This window comes from Plutella xylostella, chromosome Z (assembly GCF_932276165.1).
Source record: "Plutella xylostella chromosome Z, ilPluXylo3.1, whole genome shotgun sequence".
Classification (NCBI taxonomy): Eukaryota; Metazoa; Arthropoda; class Insecta; order Lepidoptera; family Plutellidae; genus Plutella; species Plutella xylostella.
Genome location: NC_064012.1, coordinates 8,185,608 through 8,207,389, shown reverse-complemented (window position 1 = coordinate 8,207,389; position 21,782 = coordinate 8,185,608). Strand labels below are relative to the sequence as shown.

At 37.4% G+C, this 21,782-nt stretch overlaps 1 protein-coding gene across 1 annotated transcript; it reads left to right on the top strand.

Annotated features, from left to right (window-relative positions):
• Positions 1-19,005, top strand: LOC125491181 (ecotropic viral integration site 5 ortholog). Its single transcript, XM_048632487.1, has 15 exons — positions 1-1,104; positions 2,392-2,556; positions 3,521-3,762; positions 4,389-4,580; positions 5,237-5,401; positions 6,299-6,493; positions 7,131-7,289; positions 7,581-7,814; positions 8,297-8,515; positions 9,014-9,129; positions 9,464-9,686; positions 10,138-10,278; positions 10,668-10,763; positions 10,942-11,043; positions 14,041-19,005. Exons 1-15 carry the CDS (start codon positions 1,008-1,010, stop codon positions 14,209-14,211), a joined length of 2,517 nt encoding a protein of 838 aa, XP_048488444.1. The 5' UTR covers positions 1-1,007; the 3' UTR covers positions 14,212-19,005.
• Positions 19,006-21,782: the final 2,777 nt, after the last annotated feature.

The window sequence follows — 21,782 nt, the reverse complement described above, 5'->3', positions numbered from 1 at the left end:
TCTGGTGTCCAGTAATCTTTTAACGATAACAGCAGCTCAACAATCATTGCGAACATACATATCGTGCACCAAAAACGTGCGTTAGTCGAGTTTAGATTAGTGTGATGAGTGGATGAGCGCCTGCGCCGTCTGTATAGTGCCTGGTGTGTGTTCGTATGTGCGGCCTTCATGCTTCGTGGGCGGATGAGCGCCGCCGCACCAACTTTCACTTAATTATACTCACCAGTCATGAAATCGACCACAAATAAAGTAATCCAGCGGCTAAATACGTTTAAACACCTAACGCGGATGGAAAATTAGGTCACGTTCAGTAATTTTTAAGATTTATATCGCGTTGATCAGTTGAACTTGGAATCGGCTTTTTCATTGTCACTGTGTATGTATCGACATCAGCCATGGACACGGTCATTGTGTATCTCCCATTATCATAGATGTGTATTAGTGGCTATTGTGTTGTTGTTATTTACGTGCTAAATCAAATGTGATGTGATGAAAACCAAGGATATGAAGCAATAGTGTGTAGTATTTACATTAAACTCAATGGTAGTAACTCAATCTTATCCCATTTTACTTATACGCAATGTGTATTGTGTACATGTCGTGTTGTTATTTTTGTAAGCTAGGAAGTATAATAATTACATGTATTTATAGGTGAGGTTCGGTCATTGAACATTTATTTATATCAACTCATGCATGTGCGGTGTGGAACGCCCACTATTTAAGCTGTCATCATGCGTGTCGATTTTCGTCACCTGCTCTGCATGGTTCAATGCGTTATTGACTTGAACATAATAGTGATTCCTATTAATAAACTTTAAACCGAACATGACATTAAACGCATGTAGATTACCTAGCTAAACATCTGAATACCCTTTCCATAGAGTCCAGTTGTTAGTTTAAGAGGTGGTAATGGCGGGTTGTTCTGGAGGCCGGTGTCTGTGAGTGCGTGCTTGATGCAGAGAGGAGCGAGGCGCTGCGCGGGCGTCCATGGAGGATCCTGACTCACCATGAAGGTGGACGCTGACCCACGAGCTTCGACCCCGGCGGCCAGCGAACCCAACGCACCCACTAGTAATACAGAATCACCTGTCTCATCTCTCGACGGTTTGTTTTGGTTTAACAACTAATAAACTAATGCTGCACTGTGTATAACAATCGTCCGACACAATCATTTACCTCCCGTACCTATACATTTTTTACTAACGATCTGTGCTATATGTATAGCATTGTGTACAGTTTAACGTTTAACACTCACTGCCATTCTAACATACCTAATTGGTTTAGGTGGGACGATTACAAATGCAATAGTCCAGTACGAAGGTACACATATAATACCTTCATTAAACAGTACTACGACTAAACTTTAATTTCTTTTTCATATTGCATTTGTAGTTTGCCCAGATTCCATTTTCGAAACAGAAATTACGTAATAATTTTTTAATACGTAAATGACGTAAGTAAGTTAAAGAAAGCTCTGATATAAAACACTTTATAGTACTTATTATTTTTTTCATGATCCTATCGAATTTCAAATGTATAAATGCCCTCGATAAAGATACTTCAATCCATAATTTATGATTAAGTCGTCGTAGGCTACGAAATTTCACTTCCGATTTGCCCTCTACATCTGCTAGCTAGCTACTGATGGTGTTCAAGTAATCAAGACTAATGGATGATAAAATATCTATAAATAAACAGTGAGTGCACTCAGGCCCTTTGAAGTCTTTACGGTTGCACTCCATCGTCTCTGCTAAAGGAATGTTACTAATGGTGATCGTATTATTATTAAGAAAATACTTAAGTAGGGCCTTTACTCGCTTATGTGCACCTAGATATCTAGGTTTATGTATTATGTAGCAATATTTTCTCTATAACGATACGATTACTTTAATCCCATTTAACTGGCTCGCTGTCTTATGGTTTACAATACCTACGTAATTAAACTAAGATTAAACTACAAGTAGAGCCAAGGCATCACTGCATACAGTCTCATTAGTTCAGAAACTGCTGTGCCATGAGAGTTACCCTATACCTATATACTGACGAAAAACGAAAGAACGAGAGCTGTCATGCAGGTTTAACACGGTGAGATGCAGTCGTGGCTCGCGCAGCAGCTCTTCGAAACTTCGTTTTTCGTCATAATGATAGAGTGAACTCCCACGTTCAGCGCAGTCGACTCGGTCGAACGAGTGTGTAGGTTCCCTAATTCTCAGTACATAATGTAGATCAAAAGGGCTAGTAAGGGGCGCATTTAAGACGTGACAAAAGTTTAGCATCGCGTTCACTCACCTTTCACGACCTTTACACGCAGCATCAAGAGCGAGCGCGACCGAGAACTTTTGTCACGTCTTAATAGCGTCTCGTGCTACATGGCCAGCGGCTTGCTTGCAGGTTGCCCGGTGCTGCAAGCGGCAGAGATCCCGACGCCCGAGCGGGCGCTACTCGCCAAGCTGGAGGAGGCTAACCGACTGATCGAGGCGGACGCCAAGTGCCCCTCGCTGCCGACCGTACATAGCCGCAAGAACTCGGATACTTCGCAGATATCGCTCGCCTCAGGTAACTATAAGAGAGATATACCTAGGGTTTTCTAGAGGGTTGGTGACAAAAGCTAATGTTTGGACTAGGGTTTGTCCTTGTGGTGATATGAAGGGCATGTGAAATTACTGAAATTAGCGCTCGCCTCAGGTAACTATAGAGGTTTATCTTAGAGTTGGTGGCAAAAGCTTGAGGCTGTACTAAGGTGGGTCTTTGTCGTAAACGGGATATAAGATTGACGTCAATTGTCAATCGCCTAGAAAATGCGTCGTACGTATTTTATGAGTCACAGTAGGTCACTTGGTGAGGATCTTTTGAGCATTCCAGGTAACAATAACAAATCTGCAATTCACAGTCGTTAGTACTTTTGCGTCATTGAGCAGAAACTAATGCTGACGCGTTCATTCTGAAAGTAAAGTCCAATAGACAATAAGATGCTGGTGGAAGCGCCATATAAGCGTTTTTTTGTACAACATAAATTAATGAGCCATCAAATCTTACGTTGTTTGAAAAATATTGGAAGAAGGGTATTGAGCACGTACTTAACTAGTCCCAAACCATAATATTTTTACAATTAGTTTATCACAATTCATAATATCATATTCTAAATTCAATCTCTTATCGCAACCAAATACCTAACTAGAAACCACCATCCAACCAGCAGCCTCCAGCTTGTCACAACACCCAACAAAAGCAGCTATTACAATTTATACCGTATTATTCCCCATTTAATTAAAAAAAACTTCCAATTTATGAATAGCCCTATTGCTTAAATAAGTATCTACCAGACAACCTTTGGTTGGAAGACACACTTTTAACATAACTTATGCCATTAGTGATAAAAAGATTTACCACTACTGTTCCTCACAATGACTTCCATCACCAGCGACCAGCTCCAGCCGTGAGACTGAGGCAAAGACCATCCAACCAGTAGCCACCAGCGTCCAAACCACGTTGCTCATAATAATTAAACTTCCTTCACCAGCGACCAGCTCCAGCCATGAGACCGAAACCCGCACTACCAGTTCCGCCGGTGGCGAGGAGGACCTGTGGGTGCTCTGGGGCCGGCTGGTCAGCAACTGGGAGACAGAGTGGAAGCGCCGCAACCAGTTCATACGAGACCTGGTGAGGCAGGGCGTGCCGCACCACTTCCGCGGCATCGTTTGGCAGCTACTCGCTGGGGTCGACTGCTCGCCTGAGAAGAAGTTGTATGCGTCGTATATTAAGGTTGGTTTTGGGTACGGTGTGGGTGGGGATGTAGTCATTTGGTTTATGGTCTTTTTAAAGAATTAGGCAGTAAGATTAATGAGAGTTGAACAAAATTGTGGCGTGTACAATAAAACTATAAAAGTTCACATCATAAGTATAGCTCATGAACGAATGACAAAGGTCAGTGAGCGTTAACGCGCTATTGTTGAATAGTCTGCGAGCGGCATAAAGAGCATCAATGGCGTGGTTCAAACTTACTACTCCATTCCACCCACGCTTATCCCTTGCAGTTTTGAGGATACTTAGAACTACTTTAATACCAACTTCATCAGAGTCGCGAGCACAAGTTTCGATCCTCCGTTAACGTTGCGTATCGTCAACTGTCAAAATGTAAGGCAAAGTTAGTTCCAAAAGTGACATTTATGTTTTTTCCTATGTTAGGTGGAATTACACCAAACGCTAAACGTATTAGTAGCCTGTCATAGGTCTGTCAGTTAGTACAAAATGTATTTAAAATTTATTTAAATACGTTTAGCGTTTGGTAAAAGTGACCCTTCGTGTAGATTCGAAAATAGTATCGAATCCAGTGCTTGCGGCTCAGCAAAACTACAGCGGCAACTAGTAACCCACCACTCAATTCACAGGCAAAATCAGCATGCGAGAAGGTGATCCGGCGCGACATCGCTCGCACCTACCCCGAGCACGAGTTCTTCAAGGAGAAGGACGGTTTGGGCCAGGAGTCGCTGTTCAACGTCATGAAGGCGTATTCGCTTCACGACCGGGAGGTGGGCTACTGCCAGGGGTCAGGGTTCATTGTCGGGCTGCTGCTTATGCAGGTGTGTATGGTTTATGTGGTACGGATAGTTGGGTCCTTTAATACAATTATGAAAACATAATTAAGTTAAGCTAGGTATCTGTAGGTATACAACAAAGTCTTAAGTCCTTATACATCATCATTTGTAATCATCATCATCATCATCGTTTTTACAAAATCTCTTTTCAATAGTAATAATACCATTATCTTGGATTGGCTATTAGCTAAATATTATTGTGCAAGTAAAAAAAAACCTTGCAGAAAACAAAAGCTATCATATTAACTAATTCATTATAACGACTTGCCTAAAGTACAAAAATATTTTGCGATTAAAACATCACATAGAAAGCACAGTTTTCGCAGTGAAAGTCAGGGATCCTCATTATTCGGACTGTCTTCGACTAAACCTAAATATCTCCATAATGCCAGGGATTTCGGTAAACACGACCATAGTTATTTTGTAAAAGGCCAGAGACAATTGTAGAATTTGACCTAGGGAACACCTCCCATAGAAAATACCGTTACGAACCACCAATTTTTTAAGCCACAAACTAAAAACCTATATGCTATCAAAGAAAAAATGCACTCTATCTTGTATTACAAGACTACATTCAAGTATACTTCATTTTCTACAGAAGAATTCAAACAAATAAAATTGATTTTACAATTATTTCCCAGATGCCCGAAGAAGAAGCGTTCGCCGTGCTTGTGAAGATAATGCAACAGCATCGAATGCGGGACATGTTCAAGCCGAGCATGGCAGAGCTGGGTCTCTGCATGTTTCAACTGGAGAACCTGGTACAAGAACTGCTGCCTGACCTGCATATTCACTTCCAGTCTCAGGTAAGGACGCTTAGGGTGCTAAGTGGGAGTTTAGATAGTTTGCGCGAGTTTGTGTACTCTTATACGTTTATTAATTATTATTTGGGTTCTAACATTCTGATACGAGCCGTAGTATAAGCATTTTAGCGTCCCTAACGGCACACTTATTATGGAAACGCTTTATTTCTCTCTGTGTAACATATCCAATCTTATAATTAATTTCATTTATTTATAGGTAATTTTTTTTTTCTGAAATTAAGGTTTTTAGGAAGTATTTATTTATTATCTGCACATGTCTTGGCTCAGACCAATGGTAATAAACAATCGGCGATAATCAGCGTACAATGCAATTACATTATTTACGTTACTGTTTCAAAACAAACTGACTCACCAATAACGGGCTGTGGTGAAATCATATAAGAATAAATTGAGTCATATTCCGTTATCATATTTTTAGCCAAAAACAATCGTAACAAAACAAGTAAATCTTGGGTCACCACGCTGTCATGTTACGACAAAGCATTCTTCTTCTTAGCGTGTCGGTGACAAAAACTACAGCTGTACCTACTAGGGTTGTCACCGTGGTGAAAGTAATCTCTGTGATTTTTGTGATGCAATGTTATAATTAATCAATAATTCTGTAAAATAATTTGATAAATAAACAATAACAATAAAAAAAATAGATACTTAGATTTTTTGTTAGTCGATGACTGCCTAGACTTCACCGGACTTATGTAAGGTACAGTTAATACGTCACTAGAAGAGGTTCGTTTCATGCAACCCTAAAGGCTGAAACTGCATTACGCGGACATCCGTACTCACGCTAGACACTACGTGTCTACAACATGTCTTTCACGTTTTCCCACTGAACTCAGTTTCCAGCCTAAAAACCACTAACCTCTCCCTTCCCCACCCCAGGGCTTCAGCACCTCAATATACGCGAGCAGCTGGTTCCTCACCCTCTTCACCACGACCCTGACGCTGCCGCTGGCCTGCCGCATCATGGACGTGTTCCTCTCGGAGGGCATCGAGATTGTGTTCAAGGTCGCCCTGGCTCTGCTCACGCTGGGCAAGGATGATCTGCTGTCTTTGGACATGGAGAGCATTTTGAAGGTGAGCTGTATGATGGTTTGTTTTGATAGTTGGCGAAAGGATATCGAAACTTCTTGTGTTATTTATGTTGTTGAGTCTGGTACTGGTGCTGCAAGCTATGGAAGAAAACGGTCATAAACTCGACTTTTATGAGTCACGAATACTGTCACAAGTGCCTAAACTGGCCTGAACTTTACACGTGAAAAGTAATTTGAATAGTTTCTGCCTTTTCTAGTGAATTATACCACAGTTTGTTTAATACAAGTACAATAATAGCTAAGCTAGTGTTTACATATATTATAACAACTGTTTAACTGTCTATATAATTAAACTATGACCTAATAGTGCGGTTACTTCTGCGGTGACATTCTAGGTCCGGCGTTTAGCACTAGACCGCAAGCATTGCAGAGTATACCTACTATGTGATGTAAACAGTTTGCAACCTATATCCGCTGTCATGTCGTATACTACCCTAATTAATGCGGTTATGAGGTATAACAATATCTTTTAAATCATATCTATAGAAATTTGAAAAAGATGTCCCACAACTCATCACTCTGATACACTTAACATATTTGGCCGTTTATCGGTGTCTAAATTTCTATGAATGTCATTTCTTATGAGTAAGGTATAATAACTCCAAAGTTTTTGTTTACAGTACATACAAAAGGAGCTGCCTCTGAAAGCCGAAGCGGACCCGGATGCCTTCATGAACCTCGCATACTCCATCAAAGTAAATCCTAAGAAGATGAAGAAATTGGAGAAGGAATACACTGTTATTAAAACTAAGGAGCAAGGCGACATTGCTGTTTTACGGGTGAGTGTGTATAAATAGTGCTCGCAAGACACGGCGAAAGTTGAAAATACCTATCTATGTAGGTACTTTTAACCTAACACAAATATTTTTATGATGTACCTACCGCCTCGCAATACTTTTCTCGCCAGACCCTAATAAAGCAGAATAAAATTATCATAATAAAACACAACGTTCCAATATCCTCCTATGCTGTGAAAATTGTATAGTAACTCCCTATTATTCAACAGCCTAGTCACAAGCTTATATATTTGAATCTTAATAACAATGTGTTGTCTCTACCCCAATCCCCAGTGCATCCGGCAAGAGAACCGCCTTCTCAAACAGCGAGTGGAGTTACTTGAGAAGGAGTCTTCAGCTCTCGCCGAGCGTCTGGTCCGAGGTCAAGTGGACAGAGCTGAGGGGGAAGAGGACAAGTTTGCACTAGCACGTGAGGTGCAACAGCTGAGGAAGGCGCATATTGACGCGCAACAACGGCTGGCGTTGGCCCAAGATGAGATCCGGTCGCTGGAGATGACTATTGCTGAGGTTTGTTACTGTTTTTGTTGAGGTGGATTAAGTTGAATGAAGAAGGCATATTTAGAAAGCAATGCTAAGGTTTCCGACTTCAGAAGTCAATTAATGTATCAGCAAATAACATGAATGATAATTACGCTGCAGCTCGAAGCAGTTCAAGTATGAATTTATAACAGCCCGCTTATAATAAAACCCGGTTTGGTTGGCTGTTACTTAAAAGCATTCCATTTTAACATAAATTTGCTATCTTAATAATTTCATCACGATTTAACATATTCTTCGCACAAGTCATTAACTTATGTGCCTAAAGCAATTATAGGTGTCTTCGGAAAGAATTTCCTACGGGTCTGGGAGTGGTGTTCTTACGCGTAAGAAACAGACCGACAGAGGTCAAAGAACGCCCTATAATCCAATGTTCACCCCACTTACCCCTACCCACAATACAACCCCTCATTGTAAAACCCCATTCACACTAAAACCTAACCTCAAAACAGAACAACTCGCGGCAGTCGTCGCTAGAGGGCGCTGACACCAGCGGTCCCAAGGGCGAGGAGCTGGCGCGATGTCTTCAACGCGAGCTGGTTCGGGCTAGACTCCATGCGGCTGAAAGGGAAGCGGCTGAACGGGAGCTCACGGCCAGGATCACTGAGTTGGAGAACGAGAACAAGAGCCTTAGGAGGCAGCGGGTGGATAACAATGTGGCGCATTTGCAGGTTTGTAGTAGTTCTGCTTATAATTTGTAAAATATAGCAAGAAATCTACGACGTTTGATTGACAGATGCTTATGCCTGGTGGAATAGGTCTCATTCCATATTTTACAATGTATTATCTAAAGTAACAAAAGCAATTTCCATATCGTGGTTTAACTGTGCCTGCAGTGTAATGTTGATTTTTTATCCAAATAAATAGTCATTTGCAGACGCCGTAATTGACGTAATTAGAGTGACCTGTGGAGACGCTGGTTTCAATCTGATAACTAAACTTGCCGGTCGGGCAGTGGGCACTGGAAAATGTATGCTTTATCATGTCGGGGTTACCACTGAATTGCGCTGGCGTTACAGTAGCTATAGATAAATAAAAGCCTGCGCGCGAGCTTACTACAAAGTTCACCAAACACATGGACAATAACATAGTTGTATGCACGTTTCTAATCGGTGTACAATTTATCACGTCACATGGAATAAAATTTTAATCGAATATAATTTCGTCAGGATGAGCTGATAGCGGTGAAGCTTCGCGAGGCGGAGGCCAACCTGTCTCTGAAGGATCTTCGCTCCCGCGTCACTGAACTGTCAGAGTCGTGGCAAAGACATCTGCAGGTAAACAAATCATCCAATAGATATTCCTTATTTTTTGTATGCTGTGCGTAAGTAACTGCGATTTCTATAGCACGATAGTTGTTCTTATAGAAATTGGCCTGTAGTTTTTTTTGTGTTGTTAATCTACTGGGAATAACAAAACCTATAGTTCTACTGGTAAGACGATGCGGTCATATAACTGGAATTCTCATTTCCACCCTTTTCTGTTGCTGCAGGATTACATTACATTGTTAAAGACTCTGCAAATCTGGGAACAACAAACCATTTTATATTGAATATTCAAATATCTATTTTTCTTATTTTCAAATCTAAATTATTCTATTCAACCAACACACTATCCACACAGGAGCACAGGCAGGAAGCGGCCCCATCACCCGTGCCTTCAAACGTGGTGTCAGACATCATGGCGACGCCCAAGAAGCTACTCCGGGCGTGGGAAAGCCGCTCCGGTGATGTCCAGAAACTGGACGAAGAGCTCATGTCAACTAGGATACGGGAGGTGGAAGCGCTGACCGAACTGAAGGAGCTGAGACTGAAGGTTATGGAGCTGGAGACTCAAGTGCAGGTGAGGATGTTAGGCTTTTGCTAAAGGGGTTTGATGAAAAGTGTTTCAAGCTTTCAACGACAGTTTTCCACCACTGTGGCAGCAGCCAACTTTCATCATCATCCTCTGCCTATAGCAGTCCAGTGCTGGACGTAGGCCTCTCCCAAAGCACGCCACTGGCTGCGATCAGCTTTCCGCCAACTTTACATCAGACCAATTCATTCCAACTTCCCGCATCTCCGTATCGATAGAGCGGCGCCGAATCTTAGGCTTTTGCTTAAGGGGCGTGATTAAGACGAGTGTTTTAAGCTTTCAACGACAGTTTTCCACTCATGTCTGCTGGCAGCAGCCAGCTTTACATCGGTCCTAGTCATTCCAACTTCCCGCGCCTCTGTATCGACTATCGATAGAGCAGCGTCGCTAATTTAGTAAATTACAAAAAAGTCACATAACCACCAATTTTTCCACCCAGGTGTCGACGAACCAGCTGCGCCGCCAGGACGAGGAGACGCGGCAGCTGCGCGAGGAGCACGACGCGGCGCTGCAGCGGGAGCGGGCGCTGCAGGCGCGCCAGCGGGAGTTCCAGCACAAGTACTGCGACCTGGAGAGCAAGGTGACGTGTAGCACGAGCTGTCCCCGCTGCACGGGTGTGTTATCGACGTCGATGAACTCGTTTGATGTACGTTCCAGCGTCGTATTTATGGCGAATATGTGTCTTGCACATTTCCGCCAGAACAACCCCAGTGCACCAACCTGGAGAGCAAGGTGACGTATAGTTCACAGACGACGCATTGTCACTAACTAGCTGAGCCGCCAGGACAATACCAGTACACTGGGACCAGACATGGAGATAAAATGTTCACCTGCTAATTAATGTAGTCTTGCTTGCTAATAATTTTAAATACACTGCTAACAGGACCTTCGAATACGTTTAACAGCGCTTTGATCCCACGATAATGTTTAAGGACTTTTGTTTTAAATATTTATTCTATCGTGTTTCAGACCAAATTCGCGTCTATGCAAGCGAACATAAGAAGCATGGAAGATGCGCAGAGAATAGCCGAACTGGAAACGGAAGTGTCGGAGTATAAATTAAAGGTACGAGCCTAAATTTATTGTAAAAAAAGATTTTTTTATAGAGAATTCTGGATTAATAATTATTGAGTTAGCTGAAATTGACAAACTGAATATAATTGCCATTGCCACTTTATTAATTCAACCTTCTTTTTATAGATTTAGCTATGAAATACTTAAAACATGTTTATAATAACAACAGCACGAGGTGATGGCCACCGAGGGAGAGCTTCGTAACAACATCTCCGACGATTCGGAGAAAGTGCGCGAGCTGCAGGAACAAGCCGCCGAAATGAAGGCCGAGGTGAATATCCCACTTTACTATAGAGTGGCCATTAGTGCTGTGAACTCCCTTAGGCATGCGCGGTGAGGTGCGGGGAGTAGAGATCGCCACGCGCGTGTCAGAGACAGAGATAGAGACGTGACAGAGGCAGAGATAGAGACGTGACAGAGACAGAGATAGAAATGTGACAGAGCGCAACAACCGATTCTCCCCCCCGTCTTGCCGAATCTATACCTCAGGGCGTGCACAGCAGTTATGGTCACACACCAACAAGATACATCATTGGCACATATTGGTATTTAGTCTGTGGATTGGTCTCTTGAAAAATATTTTTTATAATCAATAAAAAAATCAAAAGAAAAGGTGCGATCCATATTCATACTGCCTTATGACGGTTAAGCTTTTTATATTCTTATTATTGAGTTGCACAAAGGAACTTTAAGCTTATGACGGTATTAAATCTATTGCTGCCTTTCTTTGACAGAGACAGACATAGATTTAATGCCGACATTAGCTTAATGTTCGTTTCTCCAACTCGGCATTAGTAAACTTAATGAACAATTATTACTCATATGAAACCAATCCGTAGATACGATATAAGTATGTGCCATATTACTTCAATGTTATCTAAACAGATCTCCCTAAAAAACAGTTAGGAAGAGAACTATATCATCATACAGTACTAAAAATAGTTTTTTTTATTAATACAACTTATCTACGAATATGACAGAACTAACATAGTACTACGTACATATCCTAAAAGAAAGCGTCTCTAAGTACTTATAGGTTACATATCGTCATAATATTAGTATGAGGGTTTGCACTCTGAAATAGTATCACAACACAAATCACAAACCGCTTAGCTTCGTCTAACACTATTTTGTGTGTGGAAGCATTGCTCACCTAACACCCTGACTAAAATATTGTACAAACATGTATTGTATATGACGCAACTGATATGGGCTTATAAATATTGATTATTTACTGAATGGTTATTGTGGCATTCTATTGTGATCATCTTTGATACTAACTGTGTTATCATCATCCGTTCATTGCTTAGCCTTTCAACATTTAAAATATTAACAGCCATGCTGTCCATGCCTGTCCAACATAATCAAACCAATGAAATGCCATATCATTTGTAAGAAATCCCGCACAGCTCATTTCATCACCGTGTGATTACTAACAGATATAAAATATAACAATACAATCCTTAGCACAAGTCATTTAAAATTTCACATGATTTCACTGCGATTGCTTTCTAACTAAACAACACTTGTGTGAAAAGGGTGAAAATACCTTTGATTTCTAATATTGCTTTGTACATAGCGAAAGCTTTATGTAAAGTGCATTACTGCCGCTGCGTTTAAGAAGATAATAATATTTTGAAGAATACATAACAGTTCAACGAAAGCCAGCTCCAAGTCCTATAAAAATATTGCCAAAAGCTTTCGCTGTGTACACAAAATATAATATACACCGCATTTCACATAAACAGTCCCCTGTCAAGACCCTTATATGGGGGCAAAAGTTTTGCGTCTCGCTCACTCTTGTCACGAGGATTCGAGAACGACTGCGACGGAAAACTATTGTCGCATCTTGCGCCCCGTGCATCTTCTGTTGATATCAAATGTGGTAATGGCTCAGCACAGGGGCCTTTTCATGTGATATAATGATGAATCTATGACTGTGTTTGACTGAGTTTGTTGGCACCTCGCAGTTGCCCACACCCATCATCACCCCGGACACTGAGCCCTGGAAATGGCTCGAGTAAGTGCAACATTCATATCGAAAATTGAAAATTTCGCTCATTCCCTTTTGTGGACATAACGCACGGTCAGCTGAGATTTTAATGGAACTTGCTTGTAAAAAACTTACCCCCTTATTCATAAAAAACTTACAGGACGCTTTAGCTATTGAGAAAGAACAAATTATTCTCGGTCAGAGAGTGACAAAACAGTTCAATAGCTAAAGCGTCCTGTAACTTTTTTTATGAATAAGGGGGTTATTGTGTAAATTGTACTCAAAGTTAACGAAATAAAATTGCTAGTATTTTTTAATCTCACCTAACCTAGGTTATATGTTATATGTTTTCTTTATGTGTGTGTGTGATTTCTTTTAATGATTTTTACAGATATTTATTAACGTGTAGGTAATAATAATTTATTTGGTCAATGTTTTTTATACAACAATCTATTAAAACTGCCCGAAAGCTATTTACAAGGTTATGTTTTAAGTAGTTTACTACGACGTATATAATTATAAGGTGAAAGTATACTTAGTTTATTGCATGGCGTGATTGGTGTCGCTTAGATAATATACAGGATGCTGAGAAAGGTTTAGTAATCTGAAAGGAAGTCACATTACATAACCATAGTTTTTAATCTTTCCAAAAACATTACATTATGTTGGTTTTTTGTTGCTACTATGATGGTGATTAGTGAACTTCTTTCAGATTATGTACTTTACTTTTTATGTATCTCTATATATTCGCTTTGTTTATAAGTATGTAAATATGGACCTACTTACTAATAACTAATCCAGACATACGAAGTGACTGTCTTTTCCATTTTCCTAATCTATAAGTGTAAAACATGGTAGATAACATTTTCTGCTATTTGTAAAATGTAATAAAGTGATAAACTATTTATTAAATTTTAAAAATATTTTAAAAAAAACTAGGTGAATACGTACGTAATTTCTTGCATGATAATGTTTATTCGCTAATACTGTTGTAGACGTAGAAAGTCCTACGTTATATTCTGCTAGATCCCTATTTGAAAATGCTTAATCCACCGTAGTAGGTGGATAAAGGCGACTTGCATTAATATCACTAATGTATTTCGACGATAACATATTTATTACCCTCACCGAATTAATTAACCACGCATTACCATTACCAATACCTGAATTTAATAGGCAGGTAACGTTTAAAACCTCTAAACTATTAATATTAGTGCAAGTCGCCCATACCGTACGCTCGTCGACGTAATAATGACCACAAACAACCTCACACAGATCATGAGGCTAGAGGCGTGGAAGTCCCGCGCGCTCGGCCACACCGCCATGAGCCGAGCCATCTCGATCGAGGATGACCTGTTGGAGGAAGATGAGAAGCTCAAACTGACCTTCCGCCGGGAGTCGTCCGCATCCCTCGACTTGCCGGCTGATAAGCGCCCCCTCACGTAGCGAACGATAAGTGGCTAATATCATCCCCGATCAGACATTTTTAGGTACCCCCTTCTTGCACTCAAACGCCCTGCGCACCAACCCCCAAATTCATAGAGCTTTTTGACACTTTACAATAGGTTTAAAATTGACGTTGTGACATACGAATTCTAACTTTCTGTCTGACGTAAAGAGAAACTCGTGTGTTTCAAAGTCAATTTTAATTTTAACTTTGTTGTGAATTTACAATACGGTCTATGAATTTGAGTGCAAGTCTCTATCGTCTGTTTTTTGTAAATTGGGACTGGTCAACTCATCTGTTTAAATGTCGAGGCGTTACGATTGATGGAAAGGTAAAAGACATTCGTATTATAATATTTAAAAAGTACACATTTTCATACTAGGTCGTTGTCACGTGTCGTGGATATGTCAATAAAGTTGCCGAACTATCTGAACACAGATGTTATTCTATAGGCATAGCCTGGTTCTACGAAATCTGAATTCAACAATCTTAAATATAAATTAAAATGAATGTTGCGTTAGTTTTAAAAATCCTTAGGAGTTCGCTTCGCGAGGGAATAATTTATATCAACGACATTATGTTTTGTTTATTTCGTAAAAAATATAGTAAATACATACAAATACTGGGTAGATTAATTATGTCCTAGACTTAATTTATACAAATAGTTCACTCTTAGTAACATGTATTGTATATAGGACTTCGTTATGAGCGAACTATAACTTATTAATTTATTATATTATTATTCTCTGGGAAAATTGGATTTAGATTTCTGCATCCAAAAACAATTATAATATTACTATATTTGTGCAGGATAACATCTTGAAATCATTATCTTGCAAGTTATTAATCCTCATCGAAATATATTAGTAGTTGATTAAATGGGTACAGTACCTCCATTAGAAAATTCAATAATAGCTGATTTATGGCCGGTCTTAACATTATATCTTTACCGATATGTATACCATAAGAATCTATAATTTGCTTTTATGCATTTTTAAAACGGATAGCTGACCCCTTTGTAGAGGACTCCTATTTCCTGCTGACATCTAAATGACTACAGTTCTTTTATTTGGAAAGCGTACGAAATCTTTTTTCACTCAGAATTAATGAGCTTCTCAGCTCAATAGTAGATTAATTTGTAGACAATTCTTGATATCTTTGTAGCCTTCTTCATATTTATACAACCTCCTACAATATTAGGCCATAGATTGGTAGTTTTCATAGAATATTAGGCCTTAATCTTAGTAACTAGGTATACTTAGATTTTTATAGAAGAATTGGGGCGGACATCCTCTTAACATAACATATTTAAATGTAAGTTTTGTACGTTTATTGTGCCTATTTGGTCTAAAGATATGTATCACCTTAGAAAAGCAAAATTTCACACTTTTGATATATTTTGTACCGTATATTTGCACCTACATATTTGCATCTATTGTGCTTATCTTAGGTGATGCTTGACTTTAGTGCAATTTAGCATAATTATGTAGAGTCGCTGTAGGATTTGATGTTAGCTAGAGTAGTACGAAGTTGCTCGAAATGTTATACAACGTTTTTTAATGATTTGTAGGATAAAAGTTAGAAAACGTAGTTTAAAATATTCGTTGCTTTTTATCGATTTTATGATCACATTCGATTCTTGTCTTTGAACTGTCACAACATTAGTAACAATAAAAAATTTGTGCTATCTTTTGGATTACTTCGCACAAAAATATCTGTTATATAATTATGTTTGGATTCAGTTGGTCACCACAACTTTTTATAACTCTCCTTCCTTGATCTGACCATCAACTTACTAAGTTTCTGTTCAGTGCATCAATTATACGTTATCTTCGTATAAATTCTTGACAGATGAGTCAAAAGACTCAAAACTCAAGCAATAATCCCTGGTTATGCTCAAACCCACTATGGCGAAATTGGCACTAAGTCTGCCATTGTCAGATCGGTGCATAGACTTGTGATAGAAAAGTGCTTTTTAAATAAAAGTACGTCGAATCACACTTTGAAAAAGAAAATCTATAAGCATCGCTCGAGAAGTTTTTGGTATTATTGTACAGTGTCCGTGATCGCGATTGCGTTGGTACCACATAGTGATTATACATAAAGGATCTTTAAGCTAATGTCGTCATTAAATATATTTGTGCCTTGCTTTGACATTATACCGACAGAAAGAGACAAACATAGATTTTATACCGACATAAACTTAATTTTCCTTTCTGCAACTGGACATAAGACTTAAATACAAATAGTGCCAATTTTGTCTAAAACGCCCCAATCAATAGTTTGCCATAAACTACATATTCATGGTCAGAATTGTATATTGATGGCACTTTATGACATTTATTGACACCCCGCTTATAAATGTGGCTGGTCACGTAGTATAAATCTTACTTTATGAACTTGGTACCTAGATATTGACAACTACAGTAAGGACCGATTGGGATTAACCAAGTGGGATGAACCCATTTCTGTATCCGTTGTTATCACTGTGCTACTTAAAAAATAGTATAATAAAATAACCTCTTTTAATGAATGCTTAGTGCATTACAACAAGTGGAATATAATTATTAGGTCAAATAAAACAAAAAAAAATTTATACTACCTATACCTATGCATGCCAAAAATATGTGATGATCAAATCGTTATAAAATATTCTTACACCTTTTACATTCCATATAGGTATTACGTTCAGTTTTAAAATCAGAAATATTTTCTCGAGAACCCTAACAAATAAGTATAATAAATATACATACTTATCTTACCTAGTATAACTACGTGTTCTGTCGATTTACCTGATTTTGTAAACTTAATGGTGTTAGACCTGAATTTTATTAATTTAAATTTTATTAATTTATAACGACTGCTTGATAACGTTTTATATTTTGTTCCAAATAGCTATAGAAATAAAATATCATATTCTGGCGTGAAAGACTCTAAAACATTGACATATATATTACTGCGTATTTTGAAATCATTGCTCTAAAACGGTATCGTCCAAAAGTGACAAATTCACATTTTACTTGCCTAATTTGATCTTTATATTCCCTATTTGGAACTCAATTTTGTAGAATAATATTAATAAAAATCTAAGTACTGTTTGACTTTGTTATAGTTTAAAACTCGGATTTAATTTTGATGTTTTACGTTCAGTAAATCTACTTGTATTATTTTAGCCGCTGCTAGCAAGGCTGAGCTTTGCCTAGTATTCAATTTAGCAAACTCATTTTAGAAAAAGTAGCTTTATTTTACATTAATATAAGTTTCCGTATTGTACTGACTAATGCATCTATGCACTTGAAATACCTATTTCATTAAAACAACACAAAGCTATTTGCAGATGGCGCCACCAGTGCATAAATAAAGCCTCTTGGTATTTAGCATATTCACTGAAATCTTATGTTTTATAAATTAGTTTCGCCGAAATTAGTATAAAAATATTATTTACGAAAAAATATTTAGCTATATTTTGATAACTATTTAAAATCAGTGGTCTTCAATTTTGTTTGTTTATTGTTTTTAGTTCATAATTGGACACTCAAAATATAAAATCAGTTGAAGTAAATAGGTTTGTCTAACCATTTCTGAATGAACTTTAATGTTATGTAGGTATAAACATTCCATTGTATTTCCGTAAGTATTATTTTTATCAATGTGATTAGTTGTATTTCATAAACCTTATTTAGTAAATGATTATGATTATTAAGTATCATTAAGTATTATGATTATTTTATTTTGGTTGCTTGCTCACTTATGGGTTAGGAAGATTCATTTCAATGTATCTCGTTAAGAGCATACCTACATGATCTGAATCTACTATTGTGCGTACTTATAAAATAATATTTATTAGGTTTCTAAGAACAATATTTTTTAAATAGGTTACTGATTACCCGTTTTTTAGACGTCGAATTTACTGTGTGCAGTCCAACTAGGCTATTATTATTACCTTTATGTTAAATATTAAAAGTTATTATTGCTTTATTGAAAATATGTAATATTTGTTAATTTATATAATATTAATTTTGCGTTAATTTGTCATGCTCTTGTACATATTATATTACTATGCTTTGCACATTACATTTTAAATATATTTATAATAATTTATAAATCAAAAGGTGTTTATTTTAAATTATTGCGACTATACAAATCGAGTAGGTATATCCAAAAAATGCTGATATTTTGTAAACATATGCAAATACGTGCTTATCTATACCTTGTGCATAAAATGATGTTCATTAACTTCGTATCAATAAAATAGGAATATGTAGGGTGTTTCAGGACAAATGCCCTTTTTAAATTTAAAATAAAGTTAATAATTTGTTGTTTTACAGCAATATTTATTTGTGTATTTTAAAATAAGAATGTGCACTCGTACTGGGATACCCTACATCTATTTGTAAAAATAAATACTTGAGTCAACCCGATTGTATAAGCCTTTCAACATAACTACTGCTATGGCATATTAATTGGTACACAAAACTAATTTTTACATAAATTATACTTATGTCAGCTCATGGCCACACATGTCGAGTCAGTTATTGTTTTTAAAATTGGTTCATTCCTACATGTAATTTAACCTTGTACTTACCTACTATTTAACTGATAATTACTATTTTGATATTAATAATTATTACTTATACTTACAGAGTGATAAAATCAATAATCATATTTTCCTTTAAGAAACTAAATTTTGTGCGATGTAAAAGGTTATATTAGGTACGTTTAACACCCTATACTTATTTGTACGTAATTTATTATGCAGGTATTTTTAAAATAAACAAATCTAATGATTTATATTTTCATTGTTTCTTTTCTGTAACACCTACCGACCTATATAAAGTTTGTTAGACGCCTAAACTTTTTTTATTTCCTTTTTAAACACTGATAATTTTAGGCTGAAACTCATAACTTCGGTTTGAAAGCGTTTTCCTCAAAACTTCCTTCACTAAACAGAGTTTCACGCCCTCTTCATGATAATTATTAATTTTAAAACCTACCTTCCAATACCAAGTAAGTACCTACATAATATTTATACTACTCTGTGCCCAGTACCAATATAGAAATTTAAGTAAAAAACCCCAAAACATTGCCGTTTCTGGTGGAAACAACACACGCAAACTGCTTACTGTTATCTGATATTGACTGGTACTTACCTATTTGTCTTCAGGATTCGGTACTTTACATAAATCACAATGGCAAGCAAGAGTCAAATCCAGGGACGGTCATCAATGAAATAAAATGCTGTGCTGTTTGTATGAAGGATTTACTCCATCTATCGTCGGTTTTTAGTAAGAACAGCTTCTTACTAAAAACCGACGATAGATGGAAAAAAAATCCCTAATTTCCATATAGTTAGGTACTTTACTATTCTATTCTCTGTGGGGATGTAGGCACCTGCACCTGGCTCTCTCGAATGGAACCTTTGTGCATACCTCCTAGGTCTAAACTGCCTTCCAAAGCTTGTAGTTACCATTTCCTACGACGCTGGTCCAATGCGGGTTGGTGGTGGGTTCACATATCTAGATTGATGTGCTAAATCTCTATATATAATGCAGGTTTCCTCGCGATATACCACCAGCCCCATGCTAGGCCAGCGTGGTGGACTAGACCTAAACCATTCCTTCATTGGAAGGAGACCTGTGCCCCAGAAGTGGGGTCGTGATGATCATGATGCTTTTTAACGGATTTGTCCTAAACTAAATATAATGGATCGATTAAATACAGTGTTAAACAATTAGTTATAATCCACTCCCGTTTTCAGGACTTAGTTGTACTGTGCGCCATCACATTTTTTTTAACGCTGTTTCTAGATTTGTGTTTAGTACTCGCGGCGAATATTTTTTGTCTTCTATCGATTGTTAGTTAAAGTCGTATTGACTGTTTTCTTTGACTATGCACTCGGAATTGACAACATTTCAAATAAAATGCTCACCGATTTTATTTTATTTTCGACGAGATATCACAAATTTAGATGACCCGTATTTTTTTATTTCTTAATATTTCTATGTTTTAATATATTTTTTTAATTTCAAAGTTCAAAATATTTATAGTATGAGTGACGTCACGTCGAGGCTTTGGATAAAAATATTTTCGTTGCCTGCCTAACCCAGGCCATGGAAGTAATAATACAACAGGAATGCGCACTCACCAAAATGATGCAAACAAAAATAGACCTAACGAATTCACCTTAAGATTTATATTTGAAGTGAAAGAGGCCGCGAGCCGATAGAGAGGGTTACCACAGAGCCCTTCCTCTCTTTCTAACAATTGCCAGGATTTAGTTGTGTAAACTTTAGTAGATTTTGTTCGAAGAGAGCTATGCAAAAAAATATGAAATTAACTCATAGACTACTGTATATCATATCATTTTCAAAAACAAATTTATAATAAATCATTATAAACATGTAATTTTAATGAAATATTTGGTATTTGTATGAATAATAATTTCATAAAAAATATTGGTAGTTTTACTAAATATAGTGCCACAATCTTATCTGTTCCGGTGGCGACATCGCTGTGATCGAATCCAGTGTTGCTTTCGATTAAATTTTGCCTATTTCTGGTTTAAACGACAATGCATTTCTGCTATTACCTATTGTAATAATTAGGTACATTCATAATTGGCCATGCTACCAATTTATGATATGTATTTTTTATAATTTATTTTGAAAATATAGACCATTTTAAGATACTAATTTTGTTATTTTTGATTTTTATTCATTACAACTATTTTTAATATAATTTTAAAATTTGGTCGGCTGAATGGATGTATGACGTCACAGAACGTACTAAAATTTTGGTGCCTTTGCCTGCGCCACAAAAAAAGCAAGTGTCACTTAACGTCAGTGAGGTAGAATGTCATTGTCATCTGTCATCTAACTCTTAACCTACAAATAATACTCTGTGAAGCAATAATACTCACTGAAGAAATACTATTTCTGTTCTTGTTGTCATCGTAGTATCCACTGGTTATTATTTATTCGTAGTAGAGATTCAAAACAAGGTAGAAAATAAATAAATTAAATCAATAAAGAGAAATAAACACACGGGCACCTACTCTCTGCACACTGGTGACACGGGCTGTGAGGTTCACAGAGTACATGAGGTTTGCGTTTATTGACGTTTGACTTTTACTTTTGTTTTGTAGGCAAATGCATTCTGTGCATATATCCTAATCAGTATGTATATTATACTCTATGATCCTAATGTGACGTCATAGAAAGGACAAATGAAGGTTATTAGTTTTTATTCAATAATTAAAAAAATAGAGACCTAATTTAAAATCTGATGACCAGAAATTGTACTGGAAGCATATTCCTCGAAACGGTTTTAAGCATTTAATTCTTGTTCAAAAAGTTAGCATGGCCAATTATAGTACTATAGATAAATCAAAATATAGGGTCGATAGTAAATGAAAGTGGATATAATATATCAAACGACATTTGTTTCAGTGTAGTTCTGATTATGTTCTGCTTCTGATATAGGAGATTAAATCTAGATTACAATGCTATAGGTAATATATGTGGGTCGTGGGAATAACGAGATAGATAGACTTAAAAAAAAACAATTAATT